At 47.3% G+C, this 18,743-nt stretch overlaps 1 protein-coding gene across 1 annotated transcript in view; it reads right to left on the bottom strand.

The window, feature by feature from the left end:
• The window catches only part of LOC146822728 (NFX1-type zinc finger-containing protein 1-like), a 1,573,298-nt gene that overhangs the window by 845,959 nt on the left and 708,596 nt on the right, over window positions 1–18,743 (bottom strand). Inside the window, exon 9 of the mRNA XM_085606923.1 lies at window positions 15,823–15,971. Coding sequence (XP_085463049.1) covers window positions 15,823–15,971 — 149 coding nt within the window. The remainder of the gene's footprint in view (window positions 1–15,822; window positions 15,972–18,743) is intronic.

Below are 18,743 nucleotides of genomic sequence, written 5' to 3'. Positions count from 1 at the left end.
GGCCCAGGACTGTTGTAAGTGGGTCTTCTGGGAGTGGGTAGCCGAATACCTGTTTGATATGACTGAGAACTTCCTTCCAGAAGACAGTCAAGAGCAGACAGGTCCACCAAACATGAAGAAAGTCCCCTGTAGCCCCAGTGCAACGCCAACATAGGGACGAAGCAGTAGAGAACATTGTGTGCAATCTGTGAGGGGTGTAGTACCAGTGCGTCATAACCTTATATGCCGACTCCTGTTGGGGGATACTACGGAACACCTTGGGAATGTCCCGCCACAGATGTACCCATTGGGCAGGCGCGATATCAGTAGCAGATGCTGTTTTCCACCTCTGCTGAGGGGCGGTTCGCTGCGAATGTTGCAGTACGTGGTATGTGCAAGATATTAATCCCCTAGAATTGTCAAATGACCGCACCAACTGTTCGAACGGAGTAAGGGCCCGGGTAGCCGCTTGCGTCAGCAAGGATGTCTGTACCTAATGCCAGAGTTGGGCATACTGAAACCGTGCCCCATCATCCAGCTGGTATTCTTGTTGACATTGTTCAAAAGTTTTAAGAGAGCCCCCTATAAAAAGGTCCCAAATTGCCCTACAGCCCCCTTCTGTCCAGTCCGCGAAGTAGGGCGGATGAAGAGCCGGCAGAAAGTGAGCATTGCGAGCAATGGGAGTATAAGGGGTCGGAAAAGACGTGAGACCATTGCGCACTGCTACCTTATCCCATATCTCAAGCACAGTCTTGGTGGGAACTGCCAGATAGGTGCTACGAGAGCGTGCCTCCCGTGGAAGCCATGCTAGGACCCAGATGGGGCGACAAGTCACCGCCCGGTCCATATGGAATCAGACCTTCTCGCTTTCCCATGCCATCCATTCCGAGATGAAACGAAGGTGCGACGCCCAATAATACTAAAGCAGGTTGGGGCACCCCAGTACCCCTCTGTCACGCGGAAGCATAATGAGTTTGTTAGAAAAGCGTGTTTTTTCCCTCCCCATACAAACCCGTTGAGGTCTCGCTGGAGGCTACAGATTTGGTGCTCCAGAATGGGCATGGGCAGCGTCTGAAAAAGGTTAAGTATCTTTGGGAGGATCGACATTTTGATCGTATTTAATCGCCCCAACCAGGAGAGTGACAGAGGCTTCCATGCCCTTAAGTCAGCTATAACCGCAGTCTTGCATTCTTGCCAAGTTGCTTGGGTCCATGTGGCGAGAGAGGAGCTCAAGTTAAGTCCCAAATATCGAATGGAGCGAGCTGCCCACTGATAGGGAACAAGGGATTGTAACACAGAGACCTCGCCTGCGGGGATCATAAGGTTTAAAGCCCATGATTTCGTGTGCTTAATCTTAAGCCCCGAAACCTGTTCGTACATTTGGAGCAATTTATGGCAAGGCAGGTAAGGAGCACGCGGATTAGATAGAGTAAAAAGGAGGTCATCTGCAAACAAAGCTATTTTATGGTCCAGGCCCCCGAGCCTGATGCCATGAATGTCCGGATATCGCCTGATCAGGATGGCCAAGGGTTCAACCACAAGGGCGGAGAGGGGATAGGGGACACCCTTGTCTGGTTTCCCTGTGGATGGAAATGGGCTGTGTGAGCTGAAAAAGGTTAAGTATCTTTGGGAGGATCGACATTTTGATCGTATTTAATCGCCCCAACCAGGAGAGTGACAGAGGCTTCCATGCCCTTAAGTCAGCTATAACCGCAGTCTTGCATTCTTGCCAAGTTGCTTGGGTCCATGTGGCGAGAGAGGAGCTCAAGTTAAGTCCCAAATATCGAATGGAGCGAGCTGCCCACTGATAGGGAACAAGGGATTGTAACACAGAGACCTCGCCTGCGGGGATCATAAGGTTTAAAGCCCATGATTTCGTGTGCTTAATCTTAAGCCCCGAAACCTGTTCGTACATTTGGAGCAATTTATGGCAAGGCAGGTAAGGAGCACGCGGATTAGATAGAGTAAAAAGGAGGTCATCTGCAAACAAAGCTATTTTATGGTCCAGGCCCCCGAGCCTGATGCCATGAATGTCCGGATATCGCCTGATCAGGATGGCCAAGGGTTCAACCACAAGGGCGAAGAGGAGAGGGGATAGGGGACACCCTTGTCTGGTTTCCCTGTGGATGGAAATGGGCTGTGTGAGCTGACCGTTGACTCGGATCCTAGCAAGCAGGGAGATGTAAGGAGCCATGATTCTGGCAATCATTTGTGGACCCAGTCCTATTTTCTGCAAGACAGCTCGGAGAAATGACCAGTCAACTCGGTCGAATGCTTTCTCAGCATCGAGCAATAGTAAACAGGCTGGATTGATCCAATGGTGGGCCTTCCCTGCTAGATGCGCGATACGGCGAACATTATCCGCCCTTGGCGTTGGTGGATAAAGCCCACCTGATCTGGTTCTATGAGGCCTGGAAGGTGGATGCTGAGGTGTTTAGCTAGTATGTAGTGTACAGCTTAAGATCTGTATTTAAAAGCGCAATAGGGCGGAATGAAGAGCAGAGCACAGGATCTTTCCCGGGCCTGGGAATTAGAGCAATTTCTGCCATTGTCATATCTGTGGAAGGACCCAACTGATCCGAGAAAGAGTTGAAATGGCGGAGAATGTAACACTGTAATTGAGGTAGGAAGGCACGGTAAAACGAGACCGGGAGGCCATCTGGGCCCGGAGTTTTGCCCAAAGGAAGATCTTTTAAAGCTCCAGTAAGTTCCTCCAGGGTGATAGGGTCCTCCACTAATTGTGAATGGTACTTGTTAATCGGGCCCATTCACTGGCCTCCAGGGCAGCCAGGATCTGGTCCGGGTCAGACGACTCCCTGGCATACAGGGACGAATAGTAATTCATGAACGCCTGAAGTTTAGCCGCCTCAGTGGTGGCCCAGGTGCCATCATCCAGCTTAATTTTGGCAATGTGGGCCTTAGCTGCTCACGTTCGAAGACGGCGCGCCAGCACTGTGCCCACCTTGTCTGCCCCTCATAAAACCGCTGCTTCAAAGTTGAGAGTGTGCTCAGCCTTGTTAGTTCTGTTTGCCCGGAGCTGGCCACGGAGCAAGGCTAAGCGCCTCTTGTGCACCGCCAAGGGACGTTCTTGGTCCAGCCTCTCCAGCTTCCTAATATCGTGGGAGAGTTTGTCCTCAAACAAGCGTGCCTCCCTTGCTCGAGCTATAGCTATAGAGGTAAGAGTGCCACGAATCGTGACCTTTAGCGCGTCCCAGACCACTGAGAGAGGGGTCTCCGGGAGGTCGTTGATCTCAAAATAAGATGTGATGGCGTCACAAATTTCTTTCGCGTCTACGGGGTCTCTGAGAATGTGAAGGGGAAACCGCCATCGTGAAGGGCGTTTGGGAAGGGAGAAGCTATCATGGATAAGAAGTTCCACATGCGCATGATCAGAATTTGAGATATCAGACATAGACGCGGATAGTGTGTCCTTAACTAGGGAGTGTGAGACAAAAAGGTGATCAATACGCGAGTAGGAGCGGTGGACATGAGAATAATAAGAGTAATCGCACGCGTCCGGCGAATTATATCGCCAGGTATCTACCAGGTCTAGTGCAGTTAATTACTTCTTTAAGGCAGCTGACATGGCCCCCGCCCCATGAAAAGTGCCCTCACTACGGTCCAGCTTCGCTTCCCATACTAGGTTAAAGTCACCCCCTAAGATAAGACCGGGGTCGTCATGTGTTATGTGCTCGCGCAACAGCCCTCGCAGAAATGGGTCTTGGGCCTGGTTTGGTGCATAAATGTTGCATAGCGTGAGGACACGGTGTCCGATCTTGACTGTCGCTTTGAGGAATCTACCATCTTTACTACAAATGGTTGCGAAGTCTCCCTGGTGGATTCCAGGCCGACAAAGATTGCCACTCCTGCCGTCTTGGTTGAGGCCGAGGCCCAGAATTGAAGTGGGTATCGGGGGTGGGACATACAGGGGGTGACTTCGTGCAAAAGGTGAGTTTCTTGCAGGAAGATAATATCTGGGTTTTGCAATAGGAGATAGCGCCAAATTTGGCGGCGCTTGTTGGGGGCGTTAAGCCCCTTTACATTAAGGGAGAGATGCTTCAAGCAAGGTACTGAGGTCATGATGTCCGCATGTCAGGGGTGAACGCTAGCGCAAGCTGTGGGGTGAGGACTGGATACCAGGCGGTCTGGCTTCTCCTCGGTGGTGCGGCGAAGAAAAACAAGGCGTCCGCAATCGCCGCAAAGCATTGGAAGAACGCAGGATGTCCCGCCCATCGGGAGTCCCAAGAGTTATTGGGTCTGCCCCCCTGCCCAGGGAAGGAGTAATACAGGAGAGAGGGGAAGAGAAGAAAGGAAAGATGCGAAAAGGCAAAAACATAACCACGGCCAACATGGCCAACTAAGTCTATTCCAGACCGGGCAGTGGCCAGGCACATGGCACGGGCCATCCCGAAGATGTCACTCTCCAAGGAATAGAAGTGAGGGTAGGTCATACAGAGACTTCATCACCATCGGGAGCAGAACCCGGCTTGCCGCCGGGACGTGGCGCCGGCACAGAATAAGGTCACATCCAGAGTGTATCTCTGGGGGAGACTAATTCGAAGAAATAGAAGCAGGCCATCTGCATCACTGTGAGAGTGCATTGTATATTCATTTAGGAGGCGACTGAGAGCTTGTAGGCGAATGTCCACCCTCTAAAGAGCGAATGTGCTGCATGATGTCTTGTTTCTCTTGCGATGATGTGTAGATGGCGCGTTGCGTAGGGCGCCCGGAGCAAGACACTGTAGACCACAAGGGTTTTATCGGTTCACGGGCTTTGGGGGCCGAGCGCGAGGGGCTCCACGGTGGAGAATCTGGGATCTGGAAAAGTTGAGCAGCTTCGCGGAATACCTGGCGCTGGGCTTCCCACTGAAAAATAAGTGCAAACGGATGGCCCCATTGGTAGCGTATACCCAGTTTACGTAGCTTATCCGTTATAGGCCGGAAGGCCCTGCGGCGACGGAGCGTCTCGGGTGCAAGATCCTGAAACAGCTGTATGGGAGTGCCCTTAAAGGAGAGATTTGGCTTATCATGGGCTGCTTTGAGGATAGCTTCCTTCTCCGTGTAAAAGTGGACCCGTGTCAAAATGTCTGGTATGAGGCCTGATTTTCCAGAAGGGCCCGACACTCTGTGCGCTCGGTCCAATGCTGGCGGCAAAGCATCCTCGTCCCCTCTAATATCCTGGAGCAGCTCGGCCACAAAGGTCATGATGTCTGCACCTTCTGCACCAATAGGGATTCCTCGCAAACGCAGGTTATTGCGACGTCCCCTATTTTCCAAGTCCTCCTGTTTGACCTGCAGCTCAATATGTTGCTCCTCTAAGGTGGTCAGGCACTGTCAAGTGTCTTTTCCAGATCATCCACTCCCCACCCCCAAGTTCCACTACGTCTCTCCGGAGCTCCTTGACACAGGACTGGACCTCTGTTCTAAGGGATCCGATTTCAGATTTGAGTTTGTGCATAGAAGTGGCCATAAAATATTGTGTAACAGGCTCAGAGGATGATCCAGCCGCCATTGCCATATCTGCTGTTTCGGTGGTACCCGGCTTATTCCACAGAGCCGTAACCGGGTTGTCTTTTGGAGCTGCAGAGGGTTCTTTCCCGGTCCGCGAGCGGGTCATGGCCTCGGGCTAATGGGCCTATTCCACAGACGCCACACTGACAAGGGCGCTGCAAGGTCCTGCCGAAGTGAGTAGATCCTGCTACCCAGACATGGTGCCAGTGGGGTGTAATCCAACTCAGGTTGTGCAGCGTAGTAACAACCCCCAAATCTCCCCAAAGGAGCACTGGGGCTGGTAGGGAGACTTGGCTTAATGGCCAGTTGGCCCGCCAAGAGAACCCAATGGCACCAACCTCCAGTAACGTCCTCAGGATAAAGCCCCACTCCGGGAGGAGAGCGGCACTGGCAAGTGACAGGAACCGCTGCAGAGGCACTGTCAGGCGACCATATGTATCCCGCTATCTCCAAGGCCTATCGAGCGGGTACACTCCAATGGGGCAGGCACACCCCAATCTCAGCACGCTCGCAACTCGGGTCACCACCCCGGCGCCGGCAGTCTTCAGGCAGGGGCTGCTGTATACGGTTAGGAGTCCCCCCAGGCGCCTCGAGCAGAAAAAAAGCACAAAATGGCAGCCACTGCCTTCTCTGCCTCCGCAGCTTAAGGTCCCCTGGTTCCCCGCCAATCAGAGCAGCGCATTAGGGGCACAAGTGGCAAGTCTCATTCCCCAGTCGAGGTGCATGCCAGGGAAGTTGAAGGTCCAGTCACACCCACCGCAATGCCCCCTGGGGATCAAAGGCTCTGAGGGGCCAGATTTGTGTGCGCGCCTGAGCTCTACAGCAAAAGGACATTTGGAAGCAAAGAACCTCCACCCAATCGTCTAGCTGCTGCATGTCCTCGGATAGAGGGACCCGGAAGCTATGGGTTGCCTCCACTCAGAGCCGGGCCACAATCCGCCAGAGTTCAAGCCCCCGTCAGCAGCGGCGGGAAAAAGCGCCCCCTGGCACGGCACTCCCCCAGCAGCAGTGCGTGTGCACCCCCAGCCCGTTACCTTCAGGGCTTAAACTGTGAGTCGGGTGGTCCAGGACGCCGCTCCAGCAGTAAAAGGCCACAGGCAGGGTCCGCTGTGCAAGGCCCAAGTTCGCCCTGGGCACCTCCGGCAAAGAGAAGGCAAGATGGCGGACGCGGTCCTCCCCTCCTCCGCGGCTGGGGCTTCACCGACACCCGGCTAGACTCAGTTGGGCAGCAGGGGCGCCGCACCACACCTCCAGCGACGAGAAGCTTCACCTGAGCGCCCGGCCTCTGCAGGACATCAGGTGGGAGGACCCGGGGGCCCCAGGGCGCTACCACTCAGGACCAGGCCGCAGTCTGCCAGAGTCCGATCCCCAAACAGCAGCGGCGGGGAAAGGCGCCCCCTGGCACAGCGCTCCCCCAGCAGCAGTGTCTGCGCACCCCCAGCCCGGTACCTTCAGGAGTCTATCTGTGGCTCGGGTGGTGCAGGGCATCGCCCCAGCGTTGAAGGGTCGCAGTCGGGGGTCCACTAATTCAAGGCCGGATTTCACCCGGAGCACCCCAGGCAGAGGGCATCAAGATGGCAGTCGCGGTCTTCCCCGCCTCCACAGCCCGGGGCTCTACCGGCACTCAGCCGATCTCGGCAGGGCAGTAGAGGCGCCGCACCACCTCGCAGCTCCCCAGTGCCCCACTCAGCGTTCTCCGTGGCCCCCAGGTCCAGAAAAGCGGGACTCAGCACCGGTGCGTGCCGGATCCGGGAATGCAAAATGGCGGGCGTGCCCTCTGGGATCAGGGCCCCGTCGCAGCAGTCGCCTCTGTCCCTTGTTCTTCAGAGGTCCGGACCTCCCAGAAGCTGCCCTGGTGATTCCGCTCTCAGGGCATCCCCAAGCAGAGTGTCCCGGGGCCGCTGTGCCGGTGATAATTGCTGATGAAACCGGCAGTGGCCTGGAGCTCCGATGGGGTGTGTCTCACTCCATCCGCTGCGAGACCACGCCCCCCATCAGATCTGCTGTTTTTGGTGACTGAGTAGATCTGCAATTTGATTGTGTACTCTTGAGAGGTGTTCTGCAAGGAGATATGTTTTGAGGAATTGCCCATCTCCATATGCTTTGGGCTAGGTGTGAAAGCTGGAGAGAGTGTGACCCCCCTGTTTTTGTATATAATACATTGCTGTTATGTTGTCTGTACAGACTAGGACAGCTTTGCTTAGGAGGCGGAGTTGAAAAGATTTTAACGCTAGGAAGATTGCTAACAATTCCGGGTAATTTATGTGTAATTGTGTTTTTTGAGGGGTCCATATGCCCTGAATGGTATGGGTTTGAAGATGAGCTCCCCAGCCGGTGAGCGATGCGTCTGTTAGCACTATCTGTGGAACCAGGTCGAGGAACGGCCACCCTTCGGAAAGGTTTTGTGTGTTCCACCACTGCAGAGAGCGATGGGTGCGGTCGTTAACCAAACCCAGATCTGTTAGCTGACCTTGAGCCTGGTTCCACTGACGTGCTTAACACTCCGTAAGGGACGCATCTGGAGTGTTGCATAAGGGACAACGAGAATGTAAGAGGCCATCATCCTGATTAACTACATGAACACTCGAGCTGGTAGTGAGTGTTGAGGCTAAACTTTTGCTATTAGAGCTTGTATGGTGCTTATACTGACAGAGTTGGGGTATGCTAGAGCTTTTGAAGTGTCTATTGTAGCCCCTAGATACTGTTGTATGATGGACAGTTGGAGATGGGATTCGGTGAGGTTTACAGTGAATACCAAGTTGTGAAGCAGTTGAATTGTTTTGTGTGTGCGTTGCACACAGCTGCTGTGTGACTTGGCTTTTATAAGCCAGTCGTCCAGATAAGGGAAGACATGAATGTGCTGTCTTCTTAAGTGGGCCGCAAGTACTGCGAGGCACTTGGTGAAGACTCTGGGTGCTGTAGTCACCCCGAATGGGAGGACCTTGAATTGGTAGTGTTGACCATCTACCACGAACCTGAGATATTTTCTGTGAGCGGGGTGAATGGGAATATGAAAGTAGGCGTCCTTTAAATCAAGAATAGAGAGAAAGTCGCCTTATTGAAGTAGTGGGAGCACCTGTTGGAGAGTGACCATGAGGAAGTGATCCGGCTGAATGTTGGGGTTTAGCGGTCTGAGGTCCAATATGGGCATGAGAGATCCGTCCTCTTTTGGAATTAGGAAATAGACGGAGTAAACCCCTGTGCATTAGTGAGTCAAGGGGACTGGTTCTATTGCATGTTTTTGTAGTAGAGAGAGACCTCTTGTTTGAGAAGTGTTAGATGTTCCGAGGACATTGGACGTTGTCTGCGAGGAATGTTTGGGGGGTAGAGGTGAGTTCCAGGCAGTAACCATACTGAACAATTTGTCTTACCCACTTGTCTGTTGTGATTGAATTCCAGCCAGGTAGGAACAGTGAGAGACGTCCCCCGGCAGGAGTGGGATGATCAGGGGGAAGTGCAGGGAAGTCACTGTTTGGTGGTAGGGGAGGTGCGGGTATTGTTGCCGCAAACTTTTCCCTTACCATTGTTGCCTCTGTAGCCTCCACGAAAGTATCCTTTGGAGGATGTTTGAGTGGGGCTCTTATAGGACGAAGAGGAATGTTCTGAGCCAATGGTTTTGGAGCCAGCTCTGTAGAAGGAGCGGCAAAAAGAGCCTCTATGGGAAGGGAATTGTAAGGCCCCCCATGAACTTAGCAGTTTCCCTATCTTTTTTTATTTTTTCTAAAGATGTGTCAACTGAGGGCCCGAAAAGATGCTCTTGATCAAAGGGCAGATTTAGGACAGCAGATTGCACCTCCTGTTTGAATCCGGAGACCCAGACGCAAGCGTGCCTGCGCACCAAAACGCTAGTGTTAATGACGCGGGATGCGGTATCAGCCGTGTCGAGCGCACATTTAATTTAGGTGTTTGTGATTAATTTCCTCTCTTGGATAAGGTTGTTGGCCTTTTGTTTGTACTGGTCAGGAAGACGTTGGCTGAGCTTCTCAAGCTCGTCATAGTGAGCCCTGTCGTATCTGGGCAACAAAGCTTGGGCATTGGCAATCTGCCAATGATTTGCAGCCTGTGACGCAATACTTTTACCAGATGCGTCTACTAATTTTGACTCCTTATCAGGAGGGGGGATGTCGCCTGTACTCTGTGAGTTTGCCCTCTTGCGTGCATTAGACACCACAAGAGAATCCAAAGGGATTTGATCTTCAATGTACATTGGGTCATTGAGTGCTGCCTTCTCCTTTTTATCTATCCTGGTGTTGAGAATCATGGCTCTGGCAGGATCCTTAAAAACTTCTAGGGCATGTCTGAGCATTACTTTTAACACTGGCAGGGTGTGCGTGGACTTTTGCGATGGTGCAAAGGTTTCCAGTAAAAAGTCTTCCTCTAAGGGATCAGAACGTAATTGTACCCCCTGGTATTGGGCAGCCCTATTTATTAGTTGGGCGAACCCAATATTGTCATCTGGTGGTGATGGCCTAGATGGATAGAAGTCCGGGTCATTGTGTGGGTTGGGATCTGAATTGTAGTCATCCCAAGGGTCTACGTCATGTGGGATGGTATGTGCGTCATCAACCCCATGTGGATCTATATTCCCTCCCCTGTCAGTATGATCATCCTCAGTATCTGGTATTTGAGGTGAAAATGTATGTTGCGGGGAGTGTGATGGAGAAATTAGAAGATCTGGATGAACTGGAGGAGGAGAAGGAGGTGGGGAGGTGTTAGTAATCATCTCCTTTCATTTCAAGGGTATTTTAGATTCCTCTGAAGTGTTCAGTTTCTTCTTCTTTGGAGGATTGGCGACGACTTTGCCAGTCTCTGGGTCAATAAAAAGAGTTTTTTGTTTTGGATCAGAAAAATCAGATACGTGCTGTGTGGGTAAAATGTCTTTTTTCGGTGCCGAAGATTTTGGGTCAGAATGTTCTTTGGACCAAGTTTCTGAGGCTTTCTGTGGGGTTTTGGACTCCTTAGGTTTTTTTATAGGAGTTTGTGAGTCCGAGACTTTTTTTGGCTCCGCCGATTTTTTTCGGCTCTGAAGCCGTTTTCGGCTCCGATGACTTTTTCGGTTCCGAATGTTTGTCCTTGGTATGCTTCGACGCCGAGGGCTTTGGCATCGAGGCTGTCTTTGGTGCAGACGAAGAAGGGCGTGGCATATCTTTGGTCTTGTGCTGCGGAGCCGAAGGTGACTTTTCGGCACCGGAATGGGGTTGGCTCGAGCCTGAGGCGGAAGGCTTATCGTTAGGTTTCATAGCCGGCCCGAGGGCGGGGTGTCTGAGACATGCTGCCGGTGTCGACCCGAGCCCAAGGGAGAGGGTGTTACCGGAGCCTTAGGTTTGTTTTTTGGGAGAGGGGTTTCGGTACTCACGGACCGCTGAGCTGGGGTGAGTGTCTCCTCTTCGACGTCGGAGTCGTCGGCCTCGGAGACGGAGATGTCTTTTTCATCATTACCTTGTTGCTCTGGCTGGACATTGGGACCTGCTCCGAAGATGTCCGGAATCAAGCTGCTTCCGCGAGACATTTTGTGAGGTAGAGCCCGACGATCACGGATGGTTTTCTTCGACCTGAAAGATGAAAAGTCCTTGCAGTTTTTGTCTTTGTGCTCCGGGGAGAGGCAGAGGTTACAAACCTTGTGCAAGTCTGTGTGTGGGAACAGAGCACCACACACAGACTTTTTTGAAAGGAGTGCTTTCCATTGACTGCAGGCGTGGTCTGCACGGATAGGCTCAACGGCCCACGTCGAAAGGAAAATGTGATCGAGACAATACCGTCGAGTGTAGAGGAATTGCGCGTCGAAGGGGGGTTCGAAACCGACACCAACCCAGAGCGCAGCAAATCACATCCGTACCCGATGGCGGAAAAAAACAATCTGGAGATGGGGTCGATGCCCATGCGTACTATCGTCCAAAGGAGGTGTCACCTACCTCGTGACTACAAAATACTTTGTCCAAGACAAAAACAAAGTGCAAACATTCAAGCCCAAACATCCGAGCCCAACACCAGATCTATGCACAAGTATACGATCTACAGCTCATATGCCTCGAACATTAACCTTTGTTATCATTTATTTAAAAAAATTGCCAAAACGCAGAAGCTTTGAGTGAAAACGCAAAAATGCTAATCTACAGGGAGAACAACCATTAAGTGCAGTAGGTACACTGTGTCCCACATGGACACCGTACACAACATTTACAGATTGACAAAACTTGACCATACATTTCCCAAACATGAGGTCATCTACATAGACTCATTTATGGAGGACGGGACAAGCGTTTAGAGGAGAGAGTTGGAAGGCAGTCTCCCATAAGAAAAGAGATAAAAAAGTTGCCTCCTTTGCCAGTCTCCTCATTACCCAGAATACAGAGCAATAGCCACCCTGGCTCATATTACAAGGAGGTTTACACTATGCTCTGCTCACAAACAGCATAGTTGAATCATGGAGTGCCTACTATGTTCTTGCAGGTTGTAAGGTTCACTGGGGACAGCTTTTCCAAGACATACACAATAAATTAATCACAAAAGAGAGCACTGCTACAGACACATGCTCTAGGCGCTTTGGGTACTTGACACATTTTGTTTTTACATCTTATTGAAATTTTCATCAGAAACAAATATATAATAATTACACTAAGTGCCGCCAACTGCGTCAATTCCTGTAGGTTGCTGTCACATTGGTGTATATAATCACAAAGCCACTGATGAGGCTATGAGTGACAACTTGTCATCCCAGAATTGCAGTCTCTCCACACGTTCATCATTCAGATATCCTGACTTTCAGCTTCAAGAAGTCACAACTCAAGCCCCGGGTTAAGTGGGGGAACTTTAAACAGTCAACCCAAGGCACAGTTGCGTCTCCTATGACCGTCATAATCGAAACAATCTGGACTATATGCAAAGGTAACCTACACTTGTGAGTGAGTTAAACATGTAAGTTTATTTTTACACTTTTGAATAACTTGCTCTACTGCATTTATGAGAGTGAAATTATTCAAAAGTGTAGACATGCATGTCTCCTTCCCCTGAAACAGGGGATGAAGCCAAATTTACCAGTCTAAGTTATTACTGTCAAATAGGAGCAGCAGAAAGTCTACCACCACACATGGCCAATAATTGATACTGCAGCACCCTCCACTAGAAAATAATGTCACATTAAATTAACGCATTTCACAGATATATATATATACACATATAATATATATTATATATATATCATAAAATATTAATTTAATGTTAAAAAAATAAACACAATAATAAAATAATGTTATGTTGATAAAATATTTTAAGAAAATGTGTTTAAGAAATAAATGTAAACATATTTTTTAATTAGTTACATTATTTTAAACTAATTCTATACATACATTTTTGTAATAGTAATACATAATAACTACATATAAATACTCTACTTCAGGTGTTTCATAATTAATCTTAAAGCAATGTTAATTTAATATAATTAAAGAAATTAAATATTTAATTCAAAATTAATGGTATTCGTGCTGTAGCATTTTTTTGTTTTTGCTCCATATATAAAATAAAGAAGTAGCTTTCACTTACAATGATATTTAACCTAAAAATATTTTAAATGTTTTTTTTTTAAAGTTTAATAAACTTTTTACATTTTTTTTTTACTTTACCACATCGAAATCTCCACCTCAGTGACGGATGTGTTTATTAAACGGTACAAGAATAAGTCAAATTATTTTACGTTAAATATTAATTTTATATTTTAATGTAAAACAAAATCTCTGGCCATATACCATGACACAGTCTAGTCATTTACAGGTACGTATATTTAACCAGCTGCATTGAAAATGTACCAAAAAACAAACTTAAGGTGTTGGCACCTTCTGGGCACCCCTACATATCCACAAACACTTTCATGCCATTGCATGCTAAGTACTAAATTGTTAAAACACAGGGTCTAATATTATTCTATAGAGAACTTCAGTCAAAAGAGCCAGAGTTGTCAGACAGCGAAAGACTATGTATCAACTTTGATATGTTCTCTCTTTTCTCTGCTCTAGTTTCCTGGCAGTCCAGGGCGAAAGTGGGTAGCTAAGTCAGTTTTGGCCTAGGTGGCTAAGTTTCTAACATAATGGTGCCAAAAAAAACTAAACTCAAAACCCACCACACAAACTGGAAGACGATCCCACTTAATAACCCAAGTTCAGTTTAGGGTCCCAAAGGCAAGTTCGCCATCATCAGAATTAACAGGTCAGTTGGGAATCATTTGTACTGAAAATCGAATTTATTTTTCAGAGTCACTGGAAGGAGGTAGATCAGTTAGGGGTGCAATTCGCCACAAGTCAAATGCAGGGGCATGGACTTACTATAGGAGGCGCTTTAACAACAAATTTTAAGGGTCAATTATCACCTTCAGGGGCTCATATCTGATTAACAGCTGGGTGCTCTCAAGAAATTCCAGCAGGAGTAGCACCAAAGGGTCCTCGGGCAATGACTTGACCCATCAGTTTGTCTGCTGGCAATGGCAAACTAGGATTTAGAGGTGGGGTCTAAGCGCATCTTTAAGGCACAATATTTGCAGAACCATAAGGTAAATATGTAATCAACAGTTTTGGTTTTGAGGTAAGCAGTCCCAACTAGTGTACAAAGTCATCTGGGGTTTCCCGAAGTTCTTCCAAGAGATAAGGGGCACTCAAAGTCAAACTGGTTGACGGAAGGTTAAGTAGAGTGCAGGCTCTACGTTTTGACAGTCCTGGAAGTTTTTTCGCAGCACCATGAGACCCAAAGGCACCTTCAAGGATCTGGTTGAGTCCAGTGTGCTAGGCTGAAAGATTGACAATTATTCTTTGGTGGCTCTGTTGCAAATGTCTTCCACACTCTCCAGTGAGCAGAGATTTGAAGCGATCTACCTTGATTTTGGGAAGCTATTTTCCTAAAGAGCTCACTTTTCTTTCATGTAAAAGTCAGGGCTGGCTATAGATCCTAGGGCTTGGTAGCAGCAGAAGCAGCAGCTTGGCTGTGGAAAGCATGTCTCTAAAATAATGTACATAGTCTCCTTAGAGTCAACATGAATGACAAATACCTGACTGCAAACTTCTTTTGGGTATAGTCAGGACAGTTGAGGATACATGTTTAGCCAGGAAAGCGATGTAGATTATCGTTCAGCCCTCATGCAGTTAAATTTTAATTGTAGGGCCCAGGAACAAAGCTGCATTCAGTTTTCTAAGACCAAAGAGAACAAAAGTAACTTGTAGAGGAACCGCCATCTTTTTCAGACCCACCAACAAAATCCTGAGCTCATCTCCCACGTCCACGTCCAATACAAAATCAACATATATGTATCCTTGTTCATAGCAAAACATACACTGTACAGAAAGTGAGGACCCCAGTCAAGAGGCACTGCACATATTTTACATGGGATATTGACAGGTAGCCCCTCACCAGGGTTGTAGGTAATATGCCTGCAACCTTATTTTATATCAGTTGCTTTCAATTCACTGTCAACTCAGGTGGCAGTAGACGCTCTCAACCCTGGGTGGGGTACACACTACATGTACTCCCTTCTCAGTAGATGTGAAGCAAGATCATGAAGCACCTCTGGTACACTCACAGATTGGTGAGGCCACTGATGTAAAAACATAAGGCAGGCCAAGAAAACAAGCAGGTCAGAGCAGAACAATTTTTGTAAACCATTGTAGGGCCTTTAAAGCAACAGCAAGTTCATTCTTTGGTGTATGCTGTTATATGATCTAGGTATGTTACTTGATCTGACCATGAATTTAGCCGTTTAACACTAAATAAGAGTTAAATAAAATACTTTTAGGCCTTCCAGGTCACCACATCAGATGTATGAGAACAGTCAGGAGGCACCTTCTTAAAATTACTCAGCAAATCAATCTGAAAGTCTGGGTGAGATAACAAAGGGTGAATATACCTTCCACCCAGAAAAAATCTTTGAAGCAAATACCAAGGTAACTACAAAAGTTAAGAACACGAGTCAGAGCTAAGTGGTCTATTGCATTATATTATAGATGTTTCGTACTGTCATATACATAGAAACATATAGCTGTTTAATCATTTAAATAATTTATTTTCTTAACATTATGTAAGGAAGGTGTAGTTCCAGATTTATTTTATTTTTTTAAATGGCCCTCTAGTCAGTTTTGCTGGTACACACAGTTCATCGAACCTAGGTGCAATTAGATGGAGAGCAGACTGAATAAAGCATACGCAGTTGCAAGATCTATTTAACCATGTGTGTCACTAAAATATGGCAAACCACCAATAAAAGGTGCCATTTGTTTGGTAAACCAATATGCTATATTCAAAATAAGGATACACAAAAAAATTATTTGTCAGCTACAGGCTATTTTCTATTCGTACCTCATAAAACAAGGCCCTGAAGTGTCCAGGTATCAACCCGACAGCATCTTTGTCTCTACGAATCTTGGCCAGACTACAGTTTTTCATAATTTCACTGTTGCTTCGAGATCCTACTCGGATTATTCCGCTGTGTAAAAATGAATGGATTCCTGCAAAACAAAAATGCATTTTCACTGCATAGCAAATAGAACTAACCCAAGTTAAATCATAGACGTGTTATAAGAAAGTCAGGATGACCGGATTCATAAGATAGGCCATAACACCTTTGACATCACTAACATACTGTAATACACACCTTTTTTTAAAAATAAATTATATATTCCACGCTAGATGTATTCAAGTTTCTTCATCTTTTGTAAGTTACTTCTTAATTCATTAGCACGATTCAGATGTTTCCTGAAAATCAACTTGATAGAACAGTTCTCTGTCCTTGACATAGAAGACCTATACCTGTAACAGCGGGTTCGCTGATTTCACCTTGTGTAAATGAAGATGCTCTGAACAATTTGCCATCTGGAAGATGGGCTTCAAAATAACATTTCCCTTTTATGTAATACCACGCATGGACCCATAGCTGTCTTCCGAAAGACTTCAACTAGTCACATATAACATCCATCTTCAGATTTTTGTCGGCAAAAAATGTTTTTTAATTTGCAAAAGATTTGTGCATTCGAAATCTCAGCACCTAAACATCTTGAATAAATGTGAGAAATGTTTGTTAAATTGACATATTCTTGAGTAATTCCAGAATTTCTCATTTTGCAAAATGTGTGAAATGTTTGACATTTTTGATGGTTTTTGCTCATGCAAGACTAAGGAAAATTTTCTCATTAGGACATTTTCTACTCGAAACAGTCTGCTGCTAGTATTTCGCACGGCTTTTCAGTGCAAGTACGCCCTATGAGAAAACAGTTACTTGGGATAACGGAGAAACGCATTTTATGTATTGTACGTAATTTTGCAAGATATATGCCTATTTTACAAAAGAATAAAAAATACAAATTTCATACACCCAGAACTTAAGCTGAAAGACTTAAATTATCACCGTTTTCTAAACCCTCTAGAGGTTTCACTATTAGACTTAGAGAGAACACCACTTAAGGTTTTCCCCTGGTAAAAAACGGGCTTCCGATGCACAGATTTCCACAGTACGTGTAATCTGGAACAGATTTCAACAAGAAGTTTAATTTGCACCTTCTGTGGAACATTGACTATACCACATGTAAGCTTTGTGCACGTTTTCAGGCACAGAGAAGGCCCTGATTAAGCTGTGTTGTATTATGTTATGCGTCTTTTTACTAGGGCGAGACAGTGCAGTAAAGATAACTGACAACTTTCTTTGCGAAAATGGCCATTTTAATGAGGCAGGTGCACATCACAACATAATATTCAACCCTGGGCAAATTCGTCATCCAAAACTATCTTCCTCACTGTACATCTCTATTCACTACCCCCTTGCCTACACTCCACCCCTAAGTACTCCCCCACAGGTCCCTCACCGCAACTCTCCGTTAACAGTATGTATTCCTACACCCTGCTCTACATTAACTTCATAACTCTGAAAACCTCTAACTTCCTGCCTGCTGGAAGTTTGAATGTTCTCCCACGCTCCCGCTTCAAACTACTTGCCCCTCCTCCCCAACAATCAATATAACTGTTTCAAAACACGAAACCAGCTCGGCAAACCGCCAGTCAGAAAAACATTGGCTAGGGAGCTTTTCTGCCCTCTTGAAATCCTCTTAGTCTTTCTCACTACGCCACAAGTGAACCACTAATGTCTCCGAGAATACCTCCAGCAGTTGCATCAAATACAAGTCCAATCCCTTGATGGATAGGTGCACACCGTCACCACAAAAAAACTGCAATTCTTCATACCACATATCGGGATGCCGCAATCTACCAATTCCCTCTTCCCTACAAAATATCCTCACTTCCCTGTTCACTTTCCACTGAGACTTATCTATTGCTGTCAGTCTATCAGCCCCTCAATTCGTCCATAGTATGAAACTACCTGACCACTGTGCCCTAATTTCTTGCATATTTGCTTTCATATCCTTTTATCAAGGCCAACCCTTTCTGTCTACATAAGTATAACTAGGTCATTTGACCCTAAATGAATGGCTAATACATCAGGGCAGCCGTCTCTGTCTCTGTCTAATAACTTGTTCAAACACAGCAACAGCTCCCGCCACAGCATACCCTTTTTTCCACGCCATCTAATCCTTATCCCCAATACTTCAAAACGCAATCACGTCCCATGGCGTCACCCGCTCACTTGCTGCTTTGCCCACTTGATAAAGGATTGGCTCACTACCCAGATGTTCAACTCCTCCCTGGATGGGCCTCGCACGGAACCTAAGAGCAACAGCAAAACATGACATGAAGCTCCCCCTCCTCACAGTGCACCACCGTTTTCCCACACATATCTCCTGTAACATGCCGATGACCACCTTCCTCACTGTATTATTCTCTCCCTGGAGCAACCCCTCTAGCCTGTCTCTGTAGCTGTCCCTATTCTAAAAGAATGTGCCCCATATTCTGATGCCGACATACCCAGACATCCTAGCGGCTTACGCCAAACCGCTAGTAGCTGGTAAGGAGTCATTCTAGCTCAGTCCTCATGCTGAAAAACTCTAACTAATACATGCCTCCTTTAATATTGAAACATCTATCACCAGTAAAAAGAAAAATATCGCTGCACCGGGCACTCTTTCAAAATGATTGTTCATCCTCTTGCTAGTTGGTTTTTGACTTCTTTAAGGAAATGCCAATGGCTCCTACCTGTTGGACAACATCGGCCAAATCTAAACTTCCTTCTCTGTTCTTGCCACCCAACAACTAGGAGACCCAGAATGCCCCGAAATAGGGAAACATCCTTTACCATGAAGGCATTTCCACGCGTTACGTTTACACCGGTACAC

Source organism: Triturus cristatus, chromosome 5_2, assembly GCF_964204655.1.
Source record: "Triturus cristatus chromosome 5_2, aTriCri1.1, whole genome shotgun sequence".
Classification (NCBI taxonomy): domain Eukaryota; kingdom Metazoa; phylum Chordata; class Amphibia; order Caudata; family Salamandridae; genus Triturus; species Triturus cristatus.
The sequence above is the reverse complement of the archived record's forward strand: the minus strand, read 5'-3'. Positions and strand labels throughout refer to the sequence as shown.